This window comes from Pan troglodytes, chromosome X (genome assembly GCF_028858775.2).
Source record: "Pan troglodytes isolate AG18354 chromosome X, NHGRI_mPanTro3-v2.0_pri, whole genome shotgun sequence".
Lineage (NCBI taxonomy): Eukaryota > Metazoa > Chordata > Mammalia > Primates > Hominidae > Pan > Pan troglodytes.
The window spans coordinates 149,687,073-149,713,266 of NC_072421.2; the positions used below are offsets into that span (position 1 = coordinate 149,687,073).

Genomic DNA, 26,194 nt, shown 5'->3' on the forward strand with positions numbered 1-26,194 from the left:
AGACTTTCTCCTATAGATGGCTATGATTCCTTATAATTCCACCTTAAAAACAAAGCATCCTCTTCTACTTATGGGATATCTAGGGCTCTCAGCTTGATTTGTGGACCTTTAAACTATTATCACCAAGAAGAAAGGAAAATCTTCTCAGAACCCTTCTCATACCCTTACCTAAAATTTACACTGATATTATATGAGGCAGTCATAACACGGTCTGCGAAATGTGATTTCACAAGACCCTTGTGCTCTCATTTTTCCCCAGAGTCTTTTATCTTTAGTACATATGCTTGGGGTACCCCTACTCCTAAGCAGGGAACCATCTGTATAGGTCTTCTTACCTTTGCTATTCAGATGGTTGTAACACTTTTTGTTTAAAGATAGTGCCATGTTCTATCCAATCTACCCAAGATTTTGACAGTGTAAAAACTAGAACAGGTTCATTCAGGGAAAGAGTAAGCAATGGAAGATTTTGTTTCCACCCCTAAAAAAGAAAAGGAATTTCTTGCTGGATCTCTTAACTTAAGTTGAGTACCTGGCACAGACAACACTGAATATTCACCCTGAAAATCCAAGCAGACCCTAAGGCAGATGTGACAACAAACTGTGTAGCTATCGGTATCTCAGAAAATTCACTTCTCCAGACTAGCAACTTACTTCATGCAAAAAGCAACGATTTAATTTCTTTGGCAATAATATATGGGAACAGAGGGATTTGAGGAGAAAAAAATACCCTCTTCTCATAAGATAGAGGGCAAAGCAGGAAAGACATGAATAAGTGGAAGAAGAAGATGTGAATTTAAAAATAAAAACAAAAACAAGTTGAAAACTACTCAATTGAGTGTCTGCTTGGAGCCTGACCTGTACTGGTAAACAAAGTCTGTGAAGGCACAGCAGCCACCATCACATCAGGAAGCCCACAATTTACTTGGGGAGAGAGAGAAAGCACAATGGCTGTAGTGCAATTTGGAATATAGGAGTATGCACACTAGTAAAATAAACACAAGTGTTAAGTAAAACCAGAGGTGAGCACTATTGCTCCTGCTCAGAGTGGGGTGTTACAGAAGGATTCTTAAAGTAAATGATACTCAGAAGATGAGGCCACCTTTAGTAGGTGAAAGAAGGACATTCCTAGCAAAAGAACAACATAGCCAAGGCAAAAAGTATGTGAGCACATGGAGCGGTAAAGGAATTAATAGTATCACTGGAGTCACAGGCCAGAAGGAAGCTTAATAAATAGCATAAAATATCCAAGTTAGTCTGGGTGCAGTGGCTTATGTTGTAATCCCAGCACCTTGGAAGGCCAATGCAGGAGGATTGCACGGGGCCAAGAGTTTGAGAACAACCTGGGCAACATAGAAAGAAACCGTCTCTGCAAAAAAAATTAAAAATTAGCTGGGCATGGTGGCACATGCCTGTAGCCCCAGCTGCTCAGGAGGCTGAGGCAGGAGAATCAATTAAGCCCAGGAGTTCAAGGCTACAGTGAGCTGTGATTGAACCACTGCACTCCAGCCCAGGCAATAGAGCAAGGCCTTTGTCTCAAAAAAAAAAAAAAAAAAAAAAAAAATCCAAATTGCCTACCCTAAGAACTAAGGGTTTTTGCAGTCCTGGATTTCTTGTTTTTATTATATAGTCCCCAGAAGAAACTTCTAATGGGAAAGTGGGAACCTCTGTTGGAATACGCACGTGTGTACATACATGTGTGTACACACAACGAGTTGTGGACATGCCTAAAGGAGAGAGACGACATGACCAGATATAAGCTTGGGAAGGATCACCCTAGCTACCGTAAGGATGGCTGGTGGAAAAGACTGAAACTGAAGCCAAGACAGTATTTAAAAGGTCATCACAATACCTTTTGGTGTCAGTGACCCATAGGCATAATATACTAGACAGTGGGTTGAACTGAGTGGGAGAGAGCGATTTCAGAAGTAGAAATGATTATAATTTTTGACTTTTCATGGTGGTTAAGAAAGGAAAAAGGACATTTTAAAAAGATTCTACATGATCCTAACATTGTAGCTTTTCCAAGTACATGGATAATGATGGAATTTATTCACCCACTGGGGAGCAGAATTCTTCCCAGTTAGACCTCCTTCTGCTTTCCTTCTTCCACGGATTTGGGCTCCTTTAATTCCTCAGCTTCTCTCCTATAAAACTGCCCCCTCATCTCAATTCCAATCATTCTATTTCCATGGAGGAGCTGGGGTAGGGCGGAGGGACTGGTTCCTGAAGAAAGGATATCTACTTGACAATTAGAACTTTTGCACTCGCTGAATGGGCCCCTCAATATATTTCATATGAGCTATAATGGCAAAAGCAACTCCTTGTCTTTAGTTGCTTAGCAAAATGCCTCCTTCTGTTATCTGAGCCTTGGTATGTAACAGACCCCAGGAAAAAAGGAAGTAACAAACAATCTTGCCATGTTAGCACAAATGAGAAAGCATTTCTTTTGAAATATTGTCAGAAACCACTTGCTTAATTGATTTAATCAGTTACCCGTTCAACAAATATCAAGGCATCATATTAGATAGTGAAGATACAGCGGTCATAAAACATCTGAGGCCTCATCACCTCATTGAGCTTACAGTCTAGTGAGAAAAGACAGACAATAAACAAGTAAATAAATAATATAGTAACAGAGTGATGCATGCTATGAAGAAAATAGAGTTACAGGGTGAGGAGGGGCGTCATTAGATACAGTGATAAGAGAAGATCTCTCTGAGGGTGGTTTCTAATCTAAAACATTAAGAAATGAGAAGGAGTCAGTCATGCAAGAGCTTGATGGAAAACATTTCAGGCCAAAATAATAACAAAACAACTAAACCTCCCCAACCCCCTAAAACCAGCAAATGCAAAGTCTTCTACGTGGTAAAGAGTTCTAGGAACTGGCAGAAGGCCAATGTAACGGGGAAAGGGATATGATATAAGATTGAGGAGGTAGGTAACCAGAATACAGGATCTAAACCAAGATAGGGATCACAAAGAGTTTTAGTGAAAGGAACTTAAGTTTGGTTTGGACATGGTAAAAATGCAAGGATTCTCCAGATTTCCCAGCACCATATGTTGAAGAGACTGTCCTTCCCTTAATGTGTATTTTGGTGCTTTTGTCAAAAATCAGTTGGCTGTAAATATGTAGGTTTATTTCTGTATTCTCTATTCCTTTTTTTTTATTTTTATAGATTTGGAGAGTACAAGTGCAGTTTTGTTAAACTGATATATTGTGTAGTGGACAAGTCTGAGCTTTTAGTGTACCCATTGCCCAAATACGAAACATTGCACCCTACAGGTATTGTTTCAATCTTCACCCCCTCATACCCTCTCACCTTTTGGAATCTCCAGTGTGTATTATTCCACTCTCTGTATCCATGTGTATCCATTATTTGGCTCCCACTTATAAGTGAGAATATGCGGTATTTGAGTTTATGAGCTATATCACTTAGGATAGTGGCCTCTAGTTCCATCTATGGTGCAGCAGACCATGATTTCATCCTTTTTATGGCTGAGTAGTATTCCATGGTGTCTGTGTATGTGTTTGTAAATATATATATAGCAATTTTCTTTATCCAGTCATCCACTGATGGACATTTAGGTTGATTCCATGACTTTGCTATTGTGAATAGTGCTGTGATAAACATACAATTGCAGGTGTCTTTTTATGTTCCATTGTTCTGTGTGTCAGTTTTTATGCCACTACCGTGCTGTTTTGGTTACTATAGCTTCGTGGTATATTTTGAAGTCAGGTAGTGTGATGTCCCCAGCTTTACTCATTTTGCTCAGTATGGTTTTGGAGATTTGGGGTCTTTTGTGGTTTCATATGAATTTTAGAATGTTTTTTCTATTTCAGGAAGCATGTCATTGGTGTTTTGATAGCAATCGTATTGAATGTGTAGATTGCTTTAGGTAGCATGAACATTTTAACAATATCAGTTCTTCCAATCCACGAACACAAGACGTCTTTCTATTTATTTGTGTCTTCCTCTATTTTTCTAATCAATGTTTATAGTTTTCATTGTGGAGATCTTTTACCTCCTTGGTTAAATTTATTCCTAGGAATTTTATTGTTTTGTAGCTATTGTAAATGGAATCACTTTCTTTTTTCAAATAGTTCACTATTGGCATATAGAAATGGTACTGACTTTTGTATGTGGATTTTGTATCCTTCCACGTTGCTTATTTTCTTAATTCTAACAAATTTTTGTTTAGTTCTTTAGGGATATATGTATACACACACACACACACACATATATATACACACACACATATGTATGTGTGTATGGATATATATATATATATATTTTTTTATGATTATGTCATCTGCAAACAGGGACAATTTGACTTCCTCCTTTCCAATTTGGATGCCTTTTATTTCTTTCTCTTGCCTAATTGCTCTGGCTAGGACTTCTAGTACCTCTAGGACTTCTCACCACTAGTTGTGAGAAGTGGTGAGACTGGGTATCCTTGCCTTGTTTCACAGTTTCAGATCTTAGAAAAGAGCTCTCAGCCTTTTCCATTCAGTATGATGTTTGCTGTAGGTTTGTCATATATGGCCTTTATTGTGTTGAGGTACATTCTTTTTCTATACCTAATTAGTTAAGAGCTTTCATCAGGAAGAGATGTTGAATATTATTTTCTTCATCTATTGAAATGACCGTGTTTTTTGTCCTTCATTTTGTTGATGTCATGTATCACATTTATTCATTTGTATGTTTTCAACCATTTTTGCATCCCTGGGATGAATCCCACTTGTCTCTTCAACATGGTGCTGAGAAAACTGCATGTCCACATGTACAAGAATGAGACTAAACCCTTATCTCTCACTATAAAAAATTGAATCAAAATGGATTAATGACTTAAATGTAAAACCCAATGCTATAAAATTACTAGAAGAAAATGTAGGGGAAATTCTCCATGCCATTAGTCATCTGGGCAAGGATCTTTTAGATAACAATACCAAAGCACAGGCATTAAAAGCAAAGTAGAGATATGGAATTTTATCAAACTAAAAATCTTCTGTAGAGTAAGTGAAACAATCAACAGAGTGAACAGAAAATACACAGAATGGGAAAAATATTTTCGAAGTATACATCTGATAAGGGGTTAATATCCAGTATATCTAAGGAACTCAAATAACTTAATATAAAAAAAACTGATTTTAAAAATGGGCAAAAGACCTTAATAGACTTCTCTCAAAAGAAGATATATAAATGGCCTCCAGGTATATAAAAAATGCCCAATATCGCTAATTATTACAGAGATGCAAATCAAAACCACAATTAGATATCATCTCACCCTGGTTAGAATGACTATTATCAAAAAGACAAAAGAGAACAAGTGCTGGAAAAGATGAGAAGAAAGGGGAACTCTTTCTTATACACTGTTGGTGAGAATGCAAATTGGTACTGCCAGTATGAAAAAAGTATGGAGTTTCCTCAAAAAATTAAAAACCGAATTACCATAATATCCAGCAATACCACTACTGGGTATACACCCAAAATAAATAAAGTGAATATGTTCAACAGATATCTATACTTCAATTATTATTTTAGCATTGTTCAAAACAGCCAAGATATGGAATCAATCCAAGTGTCCATCAATGAATGAATGAATAAGAAAATGTTATATAATATATAAATACACACACACACACACACACAATGGAATGCTATTCAGCCATAAAAAGAGAATGAAATCCTATTATTTGTGGCAATGTGGATAAAATTGCAGGACATTATGTTAAATGAAGTGAGCAAGGCTCAGAAAGACAAATGTTGCATTGTATCATTCATATACATAATCTAAAATAGATATATCATAAAAGTAGAGAATAGAATGGCGGTTACCTGAGGCTGGGGAAGGAGAAGAGAGAGGGCCTGGAGAGAGCTTGGTTAATGGAGAGAGATTGATTAATGGGTACAAGGTACAGTTGGATAGAAGGAATAAGTTCTGGTGTGCTATTGTGCAGAAGACTGATTATATTTTAAAAATATTGTATGATATATTTCAAAATAGCCAGAAGAGAGGATTTTGAATGTTCTCATCACAAATACACGATAAATATTTAAGATAATGGAAATGTTAAATACCCTGATTCGATCATTACACAATATATATATTTATTGAAACATCTAATTGTACCCAAAAAGTATACACACTTATTTGTCAATTAAAACGAAAATAATTTTTAAAAAATTTAGGCGTTCTAATGAATCTGAAAGCTACAGCCTGAGGCTGGTATATATAAAAGCAAATGGAAACAGGTACTATATTGGTTTATAACTTAATCAAATAATTGCAATTATCAAAACTTTTATTATTCACAATGACAGGACAAGTTATAGCCACTAGTTACTGGCAAATTAAGAAAATTTTGGATTTCTAGTGCAGAGTATATATGTTTCCTCATGTATTGAGATGATCATGTGGTTTTTGTTCATTTTATTAATATGTCATATTAGGTTGAATGGTTTTCAGTTGTTGAGCCAACTTTGTATTCCTGGGAAAAAATCTCACTTAAAAATGATGTATAATCCATTTTATAAGTTGCTTGAATCCGTTGCTAGAGTTTCACTGAAGATTTTTGTGTCTATACTCATAAGAAATACTTGTCTATAAGAAATACTTGCCTATAGTTGTATTTTTTAGTTACCTTTGGTTTTGATATCAGGGTAACACTGGCCTCATAGAATGAATTAAGAAATGTTCTTTCCCCTTCTATATTTTGGAAGAATTATTTGTGAAAACCTGGTATTGATTAGTATCAAGTCTTCTTCAAGTGTTTTGTACAATTCAATGGTGAAGCCTTAGATCTAATGGTGGGCTTTTCTTTATGAGAAGTTATTAAATTACTAATGTAACCTATTTACTTAGTATAGGGTCAATGAAAACTTCTATTTCTCCTTCAGTCAGTTCCATCAGTTTGTATATTTCTATGACTTTTTTTCATTTCATCTAGGTTATCTAATTTGTTGGTGTACAGTTGCTCATAGTATTCCCATAAAATCCTGCTTATTTCTGTAAGGCAAGTATGATGTGCCTTCTTTCAGGCTTTTAGTAATGTGATTCTATTCTTTTATTTGCTTCGTCTGTCTGGTGAAAGGTTTATCAGTTTTGCTGAACTTTTCAAATAACTTTTAGATTTTTTTATTTTCTTTAATTTTTAAAATTCTTTATTTTATTTATTTTTACTCTAATATTTATTATTTTTTCCTTCTGCTTGCTTTGGATTTAGTTTGGTCTTCTTTTTCTAGTCTCTTAAGGTGGAAATTCAGGTTATTGATTTTAGATTTCTCTTTTAAATATAGGTTTTACAGCTATAAATTTCCCTCTAAGCACTGCTTTAAGCTGATGCATCCCATAAGTTTTGGTGTGTTATGTCATCATTTTCATTTGTTTCAAAATATTTTCTAATTCCCTTTGTGATTTTTTATTTGGATCATTATCTGTTTAGGAGGGGAATGTGTTGTTCGATCTCAATATATTTGTAAATTTTGTGAACTTCCTTTCCTTACTGATTTCTAATTTTGGGTAAGAAAATGTACTTTGTATGGTTTCAATACTTTAAAATTTATTGAGTCTTATTGTGTAACCTAATATATGGTCTACCTCAGAAAATGTTCCATGTGCACTTGAGAATAATGTACAGTCTTATGTTGTTTGGTGGAACGCTCTATAGATGTTGGTTATGTCTAATTGGTTTATAGAATTGTTCAAATCTTGTATTTCTGTGTTGATCTGCCTAGATGTTCTATCCATGTATTGAAAGTGGAGTATTGAAATCTCTAATTATTACTGTTGAATTGTCTTATTTTTCCCTTCAGTTCTATCAGTGTTGCTTCATGTATTTGGGGGCTCTGTGTTTAAGTGTGTATTTCTTTATAATTGTTATACTTCTTTCTGATGGATTGACCTTTTCATCATGACAAAATCTTCAAGGCTTCTACAGAGGAGGAAAGAAGAGGATGGGAATAGGGCTCCCTGGTCGTACTGAGAACTAATCATTTTTCTTGAATAACGCTCTTCAGAGTGTTAGGAGACTTTTGTTAATTTCCGGAGTTTGGAGAAAGTTTATTTTGACAATGTTTGAAAATTGTCTCATTGCTTTTATGGAGGAGTGGATTTTCAGAAGTTCTAACTCTGTGATTCCAGAATTGCTTCCTCACTAGAGGTTTTCTAAGATTAATTTTAACTGCCCATTTAGGAACTTAATAATTTAAATCACTCTCCTTCTTGATGTACTTTATTTGGCCTCCAGGACAACACGTTCCCTTTAGGTTTTCTCATACATCACCTGTCTTCGCCTTCACGTTTATTAAATTATTCTCTTCTTTCTAGCTTCTAAATGTTATCATGTCTAAAGAAAAAGTCCTTCCTTGATTCTCTTCTCTTCTCTGCATATAGTCATTTCCATAGTGATCTCATCTAGTTGTATAGCTTTAAACATCATCTATGTGGATGACACCTAAATTAAATCTCCAATCCAGATCTCTTTTATGAACACCGAAGTTACATTCCAGATAATCAGCACCCAGGAGTATCATTTGCTTCCCTTTCCAATAACAACCCTCATCAAGGGTAACCACTATCCTGACTAGTGCTTCTATGTGGAAACTCCTTCCTGACGTTGTGTTGAGAAAGATAGATATTTTTCTGAATATCAAATCCAGAGAAAAATACTTGAGAAATGAGCAAAACCAGAAAAAAGTATTATAATCATCTTGTAAGAATTAAAGCTTAACAATAGACATAGAGACTTTACTAATTTGAAGGAATCTATTGATGTTAAGTCAAAACCAAGAGCAGGAAACACTGTCACACTGAGTTAAAAGTTTTGAAATTCTCTGGTGTCAGGACAGAAGTACATAGGATTAAAGTGGTCACAACCTGATCAGTTGATTTTGCTTATTATAAGTGTGTTAATGGCCCTCTATGCTGCTGATGGTAAGTCTTGAAAATTTAATATTAGTAAGTCTATATGCATAAGTATACTATACACATAGTATTTTATATGTATAGTATACTACACACACAGTATTCTAAATGCATAAAGCACTATATACTATATGCATAGTATACTATACACAAACCCTGAGAGTGTTCTTCTAATACATAGCAAGTTTAAGAAGCAAAATCAATCCTTAAACTGGCAATTTGGATGAGTGATTCTGTGTAGTGCTGTTTACTTTATTAAGAAATTCAAATGTTGTTATTCAAATACTATCAGTTTGCTATCATTTTCCAGTGTCTGAGTAATCTTACCATATATTACCACTCTTTCTGAATACTTCTAAAGTTACTATTAATATTTTTATTTATTAAAAGTTAGATATCCGTGATTATGGATAAAGAGCATTAAGAAGTTTGAAAGTGTTCTAAGAATAACATTGAATTTATAAAATACCTAGGAATTCCAACTTCTTGTTCCTGAATCCCATTGCTTAATCTGTCAGGAATCTGGAAATACAACCAATGGCAATGATGGATAAAATATTAAAGACTTTTAACAGCACATATTAGTTTTGCCTGTTTGTATATATAGCATAAATAGAATCAGACTCTATATACACTTGTGTGTTTGGCTTTTGCTCAGCATTGTGGCTCTACTTCATCCATGTTGTTGAGTGTAATATAATTGTCATTGCTGTATAGTATTTCATTGCGTGACTATGCTACAGCTTTTCAATCCATTCTGATGGACATTAAGGTAGTTCCCAGTGGAGTTTATTACAATGAGCTCTGCTATGGACATTCTTTATATGCCTTTTGGTATACATAAACAATGATGCCTGTTTGGAACTACACTCAGGACTAGAGATGCAAAGTTGTATGATATGCACATGTATAGCACTATTAAATAGCACCAAACAATTTTCCAAAACCTTGGTACAAACATAGATTCTTATCAGTAGCGCATGAGAGTACAGATTTGCTCAACATCCTCACCAAGAAGTGGTATTTTCTGTCTTTTTTATGTTAGTCATTCTAATGGGTGTGTACTGGTAGCCTTTGGATTTTATTTTGCATTTCCCTGCTGACTAATGCAATCAGTCACTGTGTGTGTGTGTGTCTGTCTGTGCCTGTGTGCATGTGCGTGTGCGTGCCTGTGTGTGTGTGTGTGTTTGTGAGCTTGGGAAACTGTTTTAACAAGTGCCTATTAAAGACTTTGGCCTTTTTTCTATCGAGGTTTCAGATACTTTTTATATAGATTTGCAGGCATATGCAATGCAAATACTTTCTCCCTCTCTGTGGCTTCTACTCACTCTCTTAATGATCTTCTAATAAAGAAAATTTCTTAATGTTTAATATATTTTAAGTCATTCTATTTTACCTTTATGGTTAATGTTAGTCTATGTCCTGTGTAAGCAGTCTCTACCTTTTCCAAGATCATGGAGATACTCTCTTATGCTTTCTTCTATTAATAAAAGCTGGATTGTTTTATCTTTCACTCTTTCACATTTAGATGTGGAAACCATCTGGAATTTATTTTTGTTTATCATGTGATGTAAGAGTCAAGATGAATCTCTCTCTCTGTCTCTCTCTCTCTCGTTCTCTCTCTCTCTTCTATTCTGTTCCATGAGTATATTTGTCTACTTTGCAACAATAATACCTTTTCTGTATTACTGTAACTTCAAAATACCTCTAGATATCTGATTTCAGATTAGATTTTAATGTAAATTTCCCAGCTTTATGATTCTTTAAGATCTCCTTAACTATTCTTGTTACTTTAAATATTTCCATATAAACTTTAGAATAAGCATTTTTTCATTCTATTTATGCTGCTTCATGTTTATATGATTTCTTCAGTATTTGGGCTGATAATTTTCATCAGTTTTAAAGTGTCTGGCCTTTACTTAATTATTGCTTTTGCTCCTTTATCTGCCTGTTTATCCTCTGCAAATTACACACTGCAATTTATTTTATTAACTTTTATTTTAAGTTCAGGGGTACATATGCAGGATGTGCAGGTCTGTTACATAGGTAAACCTGTGTCATGGGGGTTTCCTGTACAGATTATTTCATCACCCAGGTATTAAGATTAGTACCCATTAGTTATTTTTCCTGATCTTCTGTCTCCTCCCACCTTCCAAAAACCCCAGTGTGTGGTGTTCCCCTCTGTGTGTCCATGTGTTCTCATCATTTAGCTCCTGCTTATAAGTAAGAACTTGTGGTATTTGGTTTTCTGTTCGTGTGTTAGCTTGCTAAGGATAATGGCCTCCAGCTCCATGCATGTCCCTGCAAAGGACAAGATCTCGTTCCTTTTTGGTGGCTGCAGAATATTCCATGGTGTATATGTACTATATTTTCTTTATTCAGTCTATTATTGATGGGCATTTAGGTTGATTCCATGTCTTTGCTATTGTGAGTAGTGCTGCGATGAACATACGTGTGCATGTGTCTTTATAATAGGATGATTTATATTCCCTTACTATGACCCACACGTTTTTTACTTGTTTCTGTATTTATCTTTCTATCCTTCAGTTCTGCTTTTTTCTATTTATCAATTTTTCAGTCATCTGATCCTGCCTTCTGCTTGTCAAATCTATCCATTGAATTCGAATTTAAGATATTGTACTTCCCTGTAATTCTAATTTATTCTTCTTTATAGGTTCCAATTTTCTGTTAAAATTATAGGTATTTGATCTGCTTTAGTAATCACTTCCTTTTTTTTTCTTGAATATATTAGCCATAGCATTCTAAAGTCCTTGTCTACAAACTCTGACGTCTAAATCACCTGTAGGTCTGTTTATATATTTTGGTTTTTGGCATTGGTTTTAAAACTTGGTTTTAGGTCTCATGGGCCTGCCTATTCATATGATTATTGATTTTTCATTGAATTCCATACATTGTGTATAAAACTGTAGTATTTTCAAACAGAAGTATCTTTTCCACCGTAGAGTCTTCATTATTTACTTTGCTATACAGAAAGTATGGGAGAATTATCACCTTAATCTCATAACGGACTTGTGCTGGGTTATAGTTTTGACTAATCTAGTCTGTCTCTGCTATTGCCTTGTTCCTAGGATATAGCTCTCTAGGATTTTAACCTAGTAGTCTAGCATGTCTTTTTTTTTTTTTTTAGTACTGGAAGACTGCAGAAAAGGAAGCTCTGCTTTTCAACTTTTTTCGTATTAGCTTTTGTCCTCATGCTCTGTGGAAATTCAAAATTCATCAATTATATATTGAGAGGGAGATCAGCCATTAATTTGAGATGTTTCAGATATTTCCCTTGTGTCACCCTAGCCCTGTGTGATCATCAAATCATTGCTGTTTCTTCTCATCCACCAGTATGAGCCCTATGCCCAGCAAGCTGCAATCCAAGGCCAGAACTGGCAAATGCCCCCAGAGTTGAAAAAGCTGTAGGTCACAACTTCATCTATGAGAGGCTCTCCCCTTTCTCCAGAATTTTAGACACTTCAATCTTCACTGAGCTTTATTGTTTCTATGGTTCTAGGTTTTATAGTTGTTAATGAAGGGAACACTATTCACCAATAAACAACTCTGTCCTACCCAGAAATATTGCAGTCACCTCCTACTTGGGCTCCACATGGTTTGATCCCTCTTCTACTTATATCATTTTAAAAATTCCTAGTAATTATTTTAAGACATAAGTCAGATAATGCCATTCTTTTGTCTAAAATATTCTAATTGTTCTTCATTTTTCCTTAGAATATAATTCAAAGCCCTTTAATGGCCTATAAGACTTTAGATTACCTGGCCCCCACTTTGATCTCATCCTTTTCTCCTGCTCTCCCCTTCCTCACTCTGCCCAGCCACACTGGCTGAACAAGTCACCTATTTTTCAGACATACGGTATTTTTCCTGGTTGTTCCTTCTACTCAGAGCTCTATTTCCATATATATATATATATATATATATATGCATTGATAAGCTCTCTATTTTCTTAATATTTCTGCTTGAATGTTCCTTTTAAATAATTAGGGTGACACTAATCACCCTACTTTCAATTTCAGTGGTAACACAAATCCTCCACCTAGGCATGGATGATTCCCCTAATTCTGCAGTACTTTGATGTTTTCCCATGTTGCTTCTCATATTACAACATGCCTTATGCTTTACCCTTTAATCCATTATTTTATCTTTCACTGCCACTCGTCTCTCTATAATATAGCTCCACAAGAGCAAGGCTTTTGTTTTATTCATGGATGCATTCCAAGCTCCTAGAATAGAACCTGGCACACAGAAGACAATCTGTAAAGATCTGAAAAACTAATGATTGAGGAAACATGTTGCACTTAATTATTTGGGTCTTTTCAAATGCACTTTCTGTTTCAAAACACAGCTAAATAAATTTTGACATGATCAACACAGATTTTGGTATATCACTCTGATGACTCTCTATGTGAAACTCACTCTGAAATTTTTCAGTTCAAAAACTCACTCAAATTCTATTCAATGTTGATTTTTCTAATTCATTTGAAAATGGACTATATATTTACTACTTTCTCTGTAAAATGTACAGCTACTGGAAAAGGTAATACTTTCAAAAGTGAGCAAATCTTCAGAGTCTCTTCCTGCCTATCACACACTGTTAAGAATTGGATAGAAGTATATGAAGATGCAGGTAGAATACGCACTTCAAAAAATCTAACCACATTCTGTTTGACATATCTTGTCCTTAGGTAGCTGTGACTGTATTTTATATCACTTCTGTCTTGCTCTGTCCTTTGGGCAATTTAGAAAACAGACATTAATGTTTCAATCTAATGACAGAGAAATTAGTCTGAAATGGCAAAATAAAGTTTACTTCTTAGAAAGAAAACTCTTGTTAAAGGCTAAGTCTCCTCCCCATGATTAGTTAGTACTACTCAACCCCACTCTCTGACCCACCCTGATACCAGCCCGGATTAAAGGCCTCAGCTTTAGAAACTTGCAGTGGACAGAATAGAATATGTTAAGTTTCTTTTGGAAGATCAGGCAAAAAAAAGAGAGAGAGAGAGAGAGAAAATACATACAGCTTCCAAACTTCAGTGGGCAGGCATGCACATCCATGGGAAAATCTTCCAAATGCATGGGACACTCAGCATGAATTGTTAACCTAAAAGAAAGGCAAACAGAAAATGAAATTAAGCTAAAATAAATGTTATTAAACACAGGGCTGCATTCCCACTCAGTTCCTAAGAATAACGAGATTTTTGTTTGTTTAAGTTCACTGAGATTCAAGTCTTTATGAACACAAAGGATGGATAAAATGAACTAGATAGCCTCTCAAAGAGGCATTAAGTACTCATATTTTTGGATCATATCTGAATCCCATCCTGTCACCTTTGAAAAACAGATATAACTTTTCTGCCCTAACTGTACTTCCTTAGACACCCCCCCAAGAAGCCTGGAAACACCAGGTTCTGACTCATTCCTTTCTGATTGCAGTTTAATTATTTCCGAAATATTTCTTCTCAGCAGGCTATTCTGTGAGTTAACCAATTTAAAGATTGCACTGAAGAGAAGAGATATGTAGAAAGAATATCTTTACCCTGATCATTAACAGACAGACAAAAAACATAATTCGGCTGCTCATAGGAACTGCTATAGCTTTGTTGAAAGAGATGGCTCTTGAGGAACACACACACACATACACCACACACACGCACACACACACGCACACACACACGCGCGCGCGCACACACACACACACACACACACGAAAACTGACCACTCCAGGAAAAAATACAAAGGTGATGGAGGACATCGGAAACCTCAGAGGTCAAGTCTAAAGAGCTCATGCTCTGTCAACAGAGGCAACATTTGGAAAAGATGCTGGATGGATTGCTCAGTGGAAATCTGAATGGTGTATGACATGTTTACATACTCATTCCCCTGCAATAGTCTCTCTGAATAGTCTATTTCAAGGTTTCCCCTTCTGATTTTTTTTAAATTTTTTTCAAGGCTTAACTTTCCTCGGGTTAGATAGTAGCCTCCTATGTAGAAATGGGGCTCACACAGCAAAACTTAAGAGTAGCTTGGAAGCTAGCCGTCATGAGCTACTTCTAACTAGCCTTTATACTTCCTGGTTATATTGGACTCAACCTCTGCCATCCTTTTGGAGTTCTAATAAGTTGAGAAACTGGTTATCAATTATAGTGTCACCCATTCCCCCAATGGCTTCTTCCCTTAGATAGGCACTCCTGCTGAGAACTTTACAGGGCCCAAGTACTCCTTAGGACCAGAAATCTCGCCTAATAAAATATCAATATATGAGACTGAAAAAAACATGCCTCACTTCTATGCAATTACCAAAGAAGCCTGTGGGGAAGTGTTTTGTTGAGGCGACAAATAAAGAAGTGCATGCAAGGGATCCCATGTGTGGTGTCTCCATTTCTCACTCTTCACATCACAGTGCTACTGTAACAGTGTTAGGAAGCAAGATCTTAACAAGAAAATATCCGCAGGCTATTGCTGCTTAACACGGTTTTTCTTTGGTTAATGAGAGTGAGATACCAGGAGATATTTCTTGTCAAATTACAGACATCCATGTGTCTATGAAGGCATAGAAGGTTCAATGTATAATTGTTATCATTATGATGATCATTGCTAATAACCTATGAGATGTTCACAGTATGTTACACCTTCTAAAGAAAGACTTAAACGTTAGACCTAAAACCATAAAAACCCTAGAAGAAAACCTAGGCATTACCATTCAGGACACAGGCATGGGCAAGGACTTCATGTCTAAAACACCAAAAGCAATGGCAACAAAAGCCAAAATTGAAAAATGGGATCTAATTAAACTAAAGAGCTTCTGCACAGCTAAAGAAACTACCATCAGAGTGAACAGGCAACCTACAAAAGGGGAGAAAATTTTTGCAACCTACTCATCTGACAAAAGGCTAATATCCAGAATCTACAATGAACTCAAACAAATTTACAAGAAAAAAACAAACAACCCCATCAACAAGTGGGCGAAGGATATGAACAGACACTTCTCAAAAGAAGACATTTATGCAGCCAAAAAACACATGAAAAAATGCTCATCATCCCTGGCCATCAGAGAAATGCAAATCAAAACCACAATGAGATACCATCTCACACCAGTTAGAATGGCAATCATTAAAAAGTCAGGAAACAACAGGTACTGGAGAGGATGTGGAGAAATAGGAAAACTGTTACACTGTTGGTGGGACTGTAAACTAGTTCAACCATTGTGGAAGTCGGTGTGGCGATTCCTCAGGGATCTAGAACTAGAAATACCATTTGACCCAGCAATCCCATTACTGGGTATATACCCAAAGGACTATAAATCATGCTGCTATAAAGACACATGCACACGTATGTTTATTACGGCACTATTCACAATAGCAAAGACTTGGAACCAACCCAAATGTCCAACAATGATAGACTGGATTAAGAAAATGTGGCACATATACACCATGGAATACTATGCAGGCATAAAAAATGATGAGTTCATGTCCTTTGTAGGGACATGGATGGAACTGGAAATCATCATTCTCAGTAAACTATGGCAAGGACAAAAAACCAAACACCGCATGTTCTCACTCATAGGTGGGAATTGAACAATGAGAACACATGGACACAGGAAGGGGAACATCACACTCTGGGGACTGTTGTGGGAGGGGGGGAGGGGGGAGGGATAGCATTGGGAGATATACCTAATGCTAGATGAGGAGTTAGTGGGTGCAGCACACCAGCATGGCACATGTATACATATGTAACTAACCTGCACGTTGTGCACATGTACCCTAAAACTTAAAGTATAATAATAATATATATATATTTAAAAAGTTAAATTGTATAAACTTATAATTAAATGGGTTACATTTAAAAAAAAAAAAAAGAACATTCCCATCAGTAATTCCACTCAGGCCTACTGCTAACATTTGTGATGTAGGGACCCTGGTTGCCTGGAACTAAGGATTCTATTTACCTAATTTGCTCCCTATAGTGACCCTGTGAGGGACATATTGCAGACATTATTATCATCTTTATTTCAAAAATAAGAATTCATGGTGTTAAAGTGAGTTTCTCAAGTCACACAACCCGGAGAGCTGCAGTGCAAATCTGGTGTTCTTTCTACACTAGCAATTTTCCATTCATCTGAGGGTAACGGTCTCCTCAGGTCCTCAGTAATCTTTAAGTCATATGAGAGATGCTCTAGTTATCTTTGGTTATCTTTGAGCAAGTATGTTCTATGTATAAGGTACTCATGGGAAGATACTAAGAAAAGAAGGAAGAACCAGAGGCACAAGCTACAATCATTGCCCTCATAGTGACCACTGTTATAGGAAGAGAAAGCTAACCCTCACATATGCAGTTAACCATTGACACAGGGCAAGAGTTGAGTACATTAGCCTGAATACAGTCAGAGTGCTTTCTGTTGCAGAAAAAACTTGAAGGGATATTGACAATCCTATGTCAATATGTGAAGGGAGATAAGGAGGGCAAGAAGATCAGACAGCATTGACATGTTTAAGAACTAATGAAAAGAGCACAACATAATTTGGTTTATGAAGTACCTTGCCCCTACAAACATTTGCGTTTTCTGTCTCCTCTGTGCTTAGGTGGGTTGAGCAAGAAGTGGATGGGAAGAAAGATAGAAAAGTTATTATAAATCAGTTTTGCCCCTAATCAGAAATCACTACCTTTGCATCCTGCTTTGATAGTCTATTTGTTGTGGTCTTATTCTCCATGTCCCCAGAACTGCTGGCTAGACATAAAGTAATTTCCCCTTGGCATTACTCATAAGAGGCAGTGTCTTGGAAATAATAATATAAGTGGAGAAAAGGAACACAATTTTCTTTATTAAACTCTCATGGAATCTTTTCAGTATCCAACACAAGGAGCATGTTTTTCAGTGAAATACGTTTCTCTTGTGTCTGGTTCTTTGAGTCATGAAACCCCTTTTATGCCTTAAGAATAAAAGTCAGATTGGGGGAGCATTGCAGGCTAGCTTCAGAATTCAGCTTTTGTCCAAGACACATCGGAAATTTTGTAAATATCCAAGGGAACTTTAGTTCCCTCACCTATAAAAAGGAATAGAGACAATATCCCCTTCCCTTACATAATCCATCCATCCATTCAACATTTATTCATTTAACAACATCAGGGATTTATAGGGTGGTAGGAGGCACAGATTAGAAAAAAAGAAATCAAAGTCTTTATCTACTCCAGAGGATTATCACTATCATCATTATTATCTTTACTAAATATAAAAAATAATTTCAAAGAGAAAGCTGGGGCAGAATCAGAGCCTTTAAGTGACATGGTTGCCTCTGACTTCAGGTCAGCAAAATAAACAAACCCTGTAAAAATTTCATGTCCTCTCTCCTTTTCCAACCTTTCTCCCTCTTCATGGATTCATTTGTGAAGCTCTACTAAGTTTGGTTGTATTTCTGCTAGCAGTTTTCAGTGAGCTTTTCAAAAAAGGTCAGAATCCCCTGAAAATGTGGCATTCAGATCATAGAACTACAGTCGCAATACAGGGGTTGGCCTGCTTTGCTCTTTATGCGAAGATCAGATACAAAGTAAGAGGCAACCCAGGAAGCCCCTTCTTTGGGAGACGAGGATACAAATGAAAATCTGACGACCTTTTTGGCCCTGCATCTGCACCCTTCTCCCCCATATACATGTTTCAGTTATGACTCTCATTTTACCATGCTTTGGAAGGGGTTGCAACTTTTAATAGGGTGTTTAGCAGGTGCCTCACTGAGTAGGTGACATTTGAGCAACAATCTGAAGCAGATGAGAGGATGAGCCTTGTAGAAACCTGGGGAAAGAGCATTCAAGTTAGAAGGGGTAGCAGTGCAAAGGCCCTGAGGTAGAAGTGTGCCCAGGGTGCTCAAGAAATAGCAACTAGGCTACTGTGGCTGTCTTGTAGAGATCAAGGGGAAGAGTAATAGAAGATGAGTTCAAAGAGGAAGCTATGTGGCATAAACTAGATAGTATAAGGGCTCCTGGATATTTTTGCTTTCACTATGAGTGAAATATAGAGGCACTGTGGGATTTTAAGCAGAGGGTAATTTGATCAAACTAACATTTTAAAATTATGACAACTTTATAGAGAAAAAGTTCAAGGAGGTCAAAAACAAAACCAGGAAGATGAAGTCCAAAACTGCTTTATGATTAAAAACTCTCAAAAATCTAGGAATAGAAGGCAACTTCCTCAACTGATAAACGGCACTTACTAAAAACCCTCATCTAGCATCATAGTTAATAGTGAAAGACTAAGATACTTCCCCTAAGATCAAGCAAGGATGTTTTTTCTTCCTTATTCAACTTCTTATTGAAGAATTTAGCCAGTCAAAGAAGAAAAGAAATGGGGAATGACTGCTAATGGTATGGAGTTTCTTTTTTGAGGTGACTAAAATGTTCTGAAATTAGATCTTGGTGATGGTTGCACAACTGTGAATATATTAAAAATCATTTAATTGTACACTTCAAGAGGATAAATTGTATGACATGTGAATCATATTTCAATAAAGCTGTCTAAATAATTAGGCAAGCAAAAGAATATAAGAGAATGATTGGAAAGCAAAAATCAAAACTGTCTTTATTTGAAGGTGACATGTTCAGACTTTCCGTGTTCACAAATTTACAAGTCCTAATAGCATTAAGGTGGCAATTCTCTCCAAATTGCTCTATATATTCAACACATGCGCTTTCAAAATCCCAGATTTTCTTTTTGTGAAAATGGCAGGTTGATTCTAAAATTTATATGAGAACACAAAGGATCTAGAATAGCCAAAGCATCTTTCAAAAAAAATCATGAGTACTTACACTTTCCAGTTTTAAAGCTACAGTAATCAATATGGTGCAGTTTTGGCCTAAATATTATAATACAGACTAATGGAAAAAAATAGAAAATCCAGAAATAAACTTTGATATTTATAGTCAATTGATTTTTGACCAAGGTGCCAAGCAATTCAGTGGAGACAAAAAATAGCTTTCTCAATGTTTCTAGGAGAATTTAATATACAAGTGCAAGATATGAACTTAGACTGTTACCTCACACCATAAGCAAAAATCAACTAACAATGGATCATAAATCGAAATTTAAGAGCTAAAATTTCTAAAGGAGAACATAGGAGAAAATCTTTGTTATCTGAGTTGCACAAAGATTTCTTAGGTGTGACACCAAAATCATGATGCATACAAGAAAAAAATATGATAAATTAGACTTCATAAAAATTCAAAGCTTTTGCTTGTCAAAAGATACCTTTAAGAAAATGAAAAGACAAGGCACAAAGAAAGTGAATATATTTGTGAAACATACATCTGATAAAGGACTTGCATTAAAAATACATAAATAACCCTTACAACTCAATAATGAGAAAAACAACCTAATACAAAAATGAGAAGTGTATATATATACACACACATATGTATATATACACGTATATATACACATATGTGTATATATGTATACATATACGTGTATATATACGTGTATGTGCACGTGTGTGCACGCACGTGTGTGCGTACGTGTGTGCATACATGCGTGTACACGTGCGCGTGTGTACACGTGCGCGTGTGCGCGTGTGTGTGCGCGTGCGTGTGTGCGCGTGCGTGTGTGCGCGCGTGCGTGCGTGTGTGCGCGTGTGTGCGCGTGCACGTGCGTGTACATCTGTGTGCACGTGCGTGTACACGTGTATATGTATATATGCAAATAAGATAGTCTGTTAGCTAATAAGCACATGAAAAGATGTTCGACATTAGTCATTTAAAAAATGCAAATTAAAACTACAATGAGATACTACTACATGCACACTAAAATGGCTAAAATAAAAAAGATCAACAATTTCAAATGTTGACAAGGATTTGGAAAAAACGTAAGATCATAAATTATGGTGGATGGAAATCACACTTTGGACAATATTTTGGCAGTTTCTTAAAAAGTTTAAAATAAGCTTACCGTAAGACCCTGTGGTTTTACTCTAATTCTTACTATAATTACTCTTATTCACTAACAAAGATAAATGAAAACATATGTCCAAAGAAAGACCTGTTTATAGCAGCTTTATTCACAATAGATAAAAGGTGGAAACAACCCAAATGTCCATTATTGTGACTGGATGAACAAGATGTGGTATATCTATACAATGGAATGTTAATCATCAATAAAAAAGGAATACACACAATGGCATGGATGAATCTCAAATGTGTTATGCTAAGTGAAAATAGCGAGACACAAAATGTCGCACACTGTATGATTCCATTCACATGACATGTCCAAGAAAGACAAATCTATAGAGACAGAAAGTACATTAGTAGTCGACTGGTGTTGGGGTGAGAACGGAGTGTTACTACAAATTTGTAGAGAGATTTTTGGAAGTGATAGTATGTTCTAAACTTGAATTTTGGTTACAGTTGCACAAGTCTATAAATCTACTAGAAATCACTGAATTGTACATGTAAAATAAATCTTATTTGAAGTAAGTTATACTTCAAAAAGTTCTTATTTTAAACGAATCAATATCAGCCTTATAGCACAGTGTTTAAGAGCATGGATTCTTTTTTTTTCTTTTTAGAAAGCATGCTTAGCTTAGCCATTTATTAATTTATTTGTAGATTTAGGGGGTACAAGTGCCATTTTGTTACACAGATATATTACATAGTGGTGAAATTACGGTTTTTAGTGTAACTATCACCCGAATAATGTATATTGTGCCATTTAGGTAATTTCCCTTCCCTCACCCCTTCCTACTCTCCTACCCTTTCAAGTCTCCAATGTTTATTATTCCACTCTCTATGTCGATGTGTATACATTATTTAGTTCCCACTTATAAATGATAACATGCAGTATTTGACTTTCTGTTTCTTAGCTGTTTCACGTAAGGTAACGACCTCCAATTGCATCCATGTTGGTGAAAAAGAGATAATTTCATTATTTTATTGATAAATAGTGTTCTATTGTGTGTGTGTGTATATATATAACATTGTGTATATATATATAGCATTATATAGATATACATATACATATAATTTTCTTTATCCAATCATCCATTAGTGTACACTTAGGATGGTTCCATATATTTGCTATTGTGAACAGTGCTGCAATAAACATCCAAGTACAAATATCATTTTGATATAATGATTTGTCTTTGTGTAGATACCCAAGAGCAAGACTACTGAAACAAATGGAGCTACTATTTTTAGGTCTTTGAGAAATCTCCATATTGTTTTCCATAGAGGTTATGCTAATTCACATTCCCAACTGTGTGTAAGCATTCCCTTTTACCTGCATCCTTGTCAACATCTGTTTTTTTGTTTGATTGTTTGTTTTTGCATTTTAATAACAGCCATTCTGACTGGTGGAAAATGGTATCTCATTATGGTTTTAATTTGCATTTCACTGATAACTAGTGATGTTGGGCATTTTATCATATGTTTATTGGCCATTTGTATGTCTTCTTTTGAAAAATGTTGGTTCATGATGGGGTTGTTTGTTTTTTTTCTTGTACATTTGTTTGAGTTCATTGTAGATTCTGGATATTAGCACTCTGTCAGATGAGTAGGTTGCGAAAATTTTCTCCCATTTTGTGGGTTGCCTGTTCACTCTGATGGTAGTTTCTTTTGCTGTGCAGAAGCTCTTTAGTTTAATTAGATCCCATTTGTCAATTTTGGCTTTTGTTGCCATTGCTTTTGGTGTTTTAGCCATCAAAAAGTGCGCGAAGGACATGAACAGACACTTCTCAAAAGAAGACATTTATGCAGCCAAAAAACACATGAAAAAATGCTCACCATCACTGGCCATCAGAGAAATCAAATCAAAACCACAATGAGATATCATCTCACACCAGTTAGAATGGCAATCATTAAAAAGTCAGGAAACAACGGGTGCTGGAGAGGATGTGGAGAAACAGGAACACTTTTACACTTTTGGTGGGACTGTAAACTAGTTCAAACATTGTGGAAGTCAGTGTGGCGATTCCTCAGGGATCTAGAACTAGAAATACCATTTGACCCAGCAATCCCATTACTGGGTATATACCCAAAGGAGTATAAATCATGCTGCTATAAAGACACATGCACATGTATGTTTATTGCGGCACTATTCACAATAGCAAAGACTTGGAACCAACCCAAATGTCCAACAATGATAGACTGGATTAAGAAAATGTGGCACATATACACCATGGAATACTATGCAGGCATAAAAAATGATGAGCTCATGTCCTTTGTAGGGACATGGATGAAATTGGAAATCATCATTCTCAGTAAACTATTGCAAGAACAAAAAACCAAACACCGCATATTCTCACTCATAGGTGGGAATTGAACAATGGGAACACATGGACACAGGAGGGGGAACATTGCACTCTAGGGACTGTTGTGGGGTGGGGGGAGGGGGGAGGGATAGCATTAGGAGATATACCTAATGCTAGATGACGAGTTAGTGGGTGCAGCGCACCAGCATGTCACATGTATACATATGTAATTAACCTGCACATTGTGTACATGTACCCTAAAACTTAAAGTATAATAATAAAAAAAATTAAAAAATAAAAATGTTTTTCCCCTCAAAAAAAATAAATAAAATAAATAAATAAGTACATGAAAAAAAATGTCGGTTCTTGTCCTTTGCCCACTTTTTAATGGGATTATTTTTGTTTTCCTTGCTGATTTGTTTAAGCTCCTTATAGATTCTGGATATCATTTATTTGTTGGAGGCATAGTTTGCATATATGTTCTCCCATTCTGCAGGTTGTCTATTCCCCTTTTTGATTATATCTTTTGCTGTGCAAAAGTATTTTTCATTTAATTAAGTCCCATTTCTCTATTCTTGTTCTCATTGCACTTCCTTTTGAGATCCTAGTCATAAATTCTTTGCCAAGGCCAATGATCAGTAGAGTTTTTCTAGATTTTCTTCTAGTATTTTAATAGTTTCAGATCTTACATTTGAGTCTTTAATCCATCCTGAGTAAATTTTTGTATATGGTAAAAGATAGGGGTCCACTTACCTTCTTCTGCGTATTGCAACCCAAATTTCCCAGTACCATTTATTGCATAGGGTGTCCTTTCTCCAGTGTATGTTTCTGTTGATTTTCTCAAAGATCGATTGGCTGTAGGTATGAAGCTTTATTTCTGAATTCTCTAATCTTTTCCATTGATCAATTTGTCTACTTCTATACCAATACCATGCTGTTTGGGTTAATATAGCCTTGTAGAATAATTTGAAACCAGGTAATGTGATGCCTCCAGCTTTGTTCTTTTTGTTTAGGATTGCTTCAGCTCTTTGTGCTCTTTTGTGGTTCTATGTTAATTTTAAGATTTTTTTCTAATTCTGTGAAAAAATGACATTGGTATTTTGGTAGGAATTGCACTGAATCTCTAGATTGCTTTGAATAGTGTGGTCATTTTAACAATTTTGACTCTTCCAATGCATAAGCCTGGGATGTTTTCCCATTTCTTTGTGTCATTTACTACTTTCATCGGTGTTTTGTAGTTTTCGTTGTTGAGATCTTTCACCTCCTTGGTTAAACGTATTCCTACATACTTTTTGTAGCTATTGTAAATGAGCTTGCATTCTTGACTTGTTTCTTAGCTTGATCATTACTAGTATATGGAAATGCTATTGATTTTTGTATGTGGATTTTGTATCCTGAAACGACTGAATTCATTTATCAAATTTAGGAGTCTTTTGGTAGAGTCTCTGGGATTCTGTAGCCGGAGCAATTAGGCAAGGGAAAGAAATAACAGACATCTAAATAGGAAAGGAAGACATTAAATTGTCTCTGTCTGCATATCACATGATTACATACATTGAAAATCCTAAAGACCCCAACAAACAATTGTCAGAACTAATAAATGGACTCAGTAAAGTTGCAGGATACAAAATCAACGGGAAAAAAATCAGTAACATTTCTACACACTATTTAAAAAATACATCAAGAAAATAATCCAATTCACTATAGCTACAAAGATATGCTTGAGAATAAATTTAACATTTTCAGAGATGAAAGATCTGTACACTAAACGTTGATGAAAGAAATTGAAGAAGACACAAATAAATTGAAAATCATCTTGTGTTCATGGATTGAAAGAATTCATATTGCTAAAATATTGATACTACCCAAAGTGAGCTACAGATTCAGTGCAATCCTTATAAAGAATTCAATGACATTTTTCACAGAAATAGAAAGAAATCATAAAATTTGTATGGAACCAAAAAAGTCCCGAAATAGTGAAAGTAATCTTAAGCAAAAATAACAAATCAAAAAGAACAAAGCATTGCACTATTTGATTTCTTTTTTTTTTTTAGGGTACCTTTATTTTTTTTTATTTTTTATTTTTTATTATACTTTAAGTTTTAGGGTACATGTGCACATTGTGCAGGTTAGTTACATATGTATACATGTGCTATGCTGGTGCGCTGCACCCACAAACTCGTCCTCTAGCATTAGGTATATCTCCCAATGCTATCCCTCCCCCCTCCCCCCACCCCACCACAGTCCCCAGAGTGTGATATTCCCCTTCCTGTGTCCATGTGATCTCATTGTTCAATTCCCACCTATGAGTGAGAATATGCGGTGTTTGGTTTTTTGTTCTTGCAATAGTTTACTGAGAATGATGATTTCCAATTTCATCCATGTCCCTACAAAGGACACAAACTCATCATTTTTTATGGCTGCATAGTATTCCATGGTGTATATGTGCCACATTTTCTTAATCCAGTCTATCATTGTTGGACATTTGGCTTGGTTACAAGTCTTTGCTATTGTGAATAATGCCGCAATAAACATACGTGTGCATGTGTCTTTATAGCAGCATGATTTATAGTCATTTGGGTATATACTCAGTAATGGGATTGCTGGGTCAAATGGTATTTCTAGTTCTAGATCCCTGAGGAATCGCCACACTGACTTCCACAATGGTTGAACTAGTTTACAGTCCCACCAACAGTGTAAAAGTGTTCCTATTTCTCCACATCCTCTCCAGCACCCGTTGTTTCCTGACTTTTTAATGATTGCCATTCTAACTGGTGTGAGATGGTATCTCATTGTGGTTTTGATTTGCATTTCTCTGATGGCCAGGGATGATGAGCATTTTTTCATGTGTTTTTTGGCTGCATAAATGTCTTCTTTTGAGAAGTGTCTGTTCATGTCTTTCGCCCACTTTTTGATGGGGTTGTTTGGCTTTTTCTTGTAAATTTGTTTGAGTTCATTGTAGATTCTGGATATTAGCGCTTTGTCAGATGAGTAGGTTGCGAAAATTTTCTCCCATTTTG

The 26,194-nt window shown here is 35.8% G+C and overlaps 1 protein-coding gene across 1 annotated transcript in view; it reads right to left on the reverse strand.

Moving 5' to 3' along the window:
• The window catches only part of GABRA3 (gamma-aminobutyric acid type A receptor subunit alpha3), a 269,861-nt gene that overhangs the window by 38,053 nt on the left and 205,614 nt on the right, over window positions 1–26,194 (reverse strand). Inside the window, exon 6 of the mRNA XM_016947548.3 lies at window positions 13,968–14,050. Within this exon, the coding sequence (XP_016803037.1) occupies window positions 13,968–14,050 (83 nt within the window). The remainder of the gene's footprint in view (window positions 1–13,967; window positions 14,051–26,194) is intronic.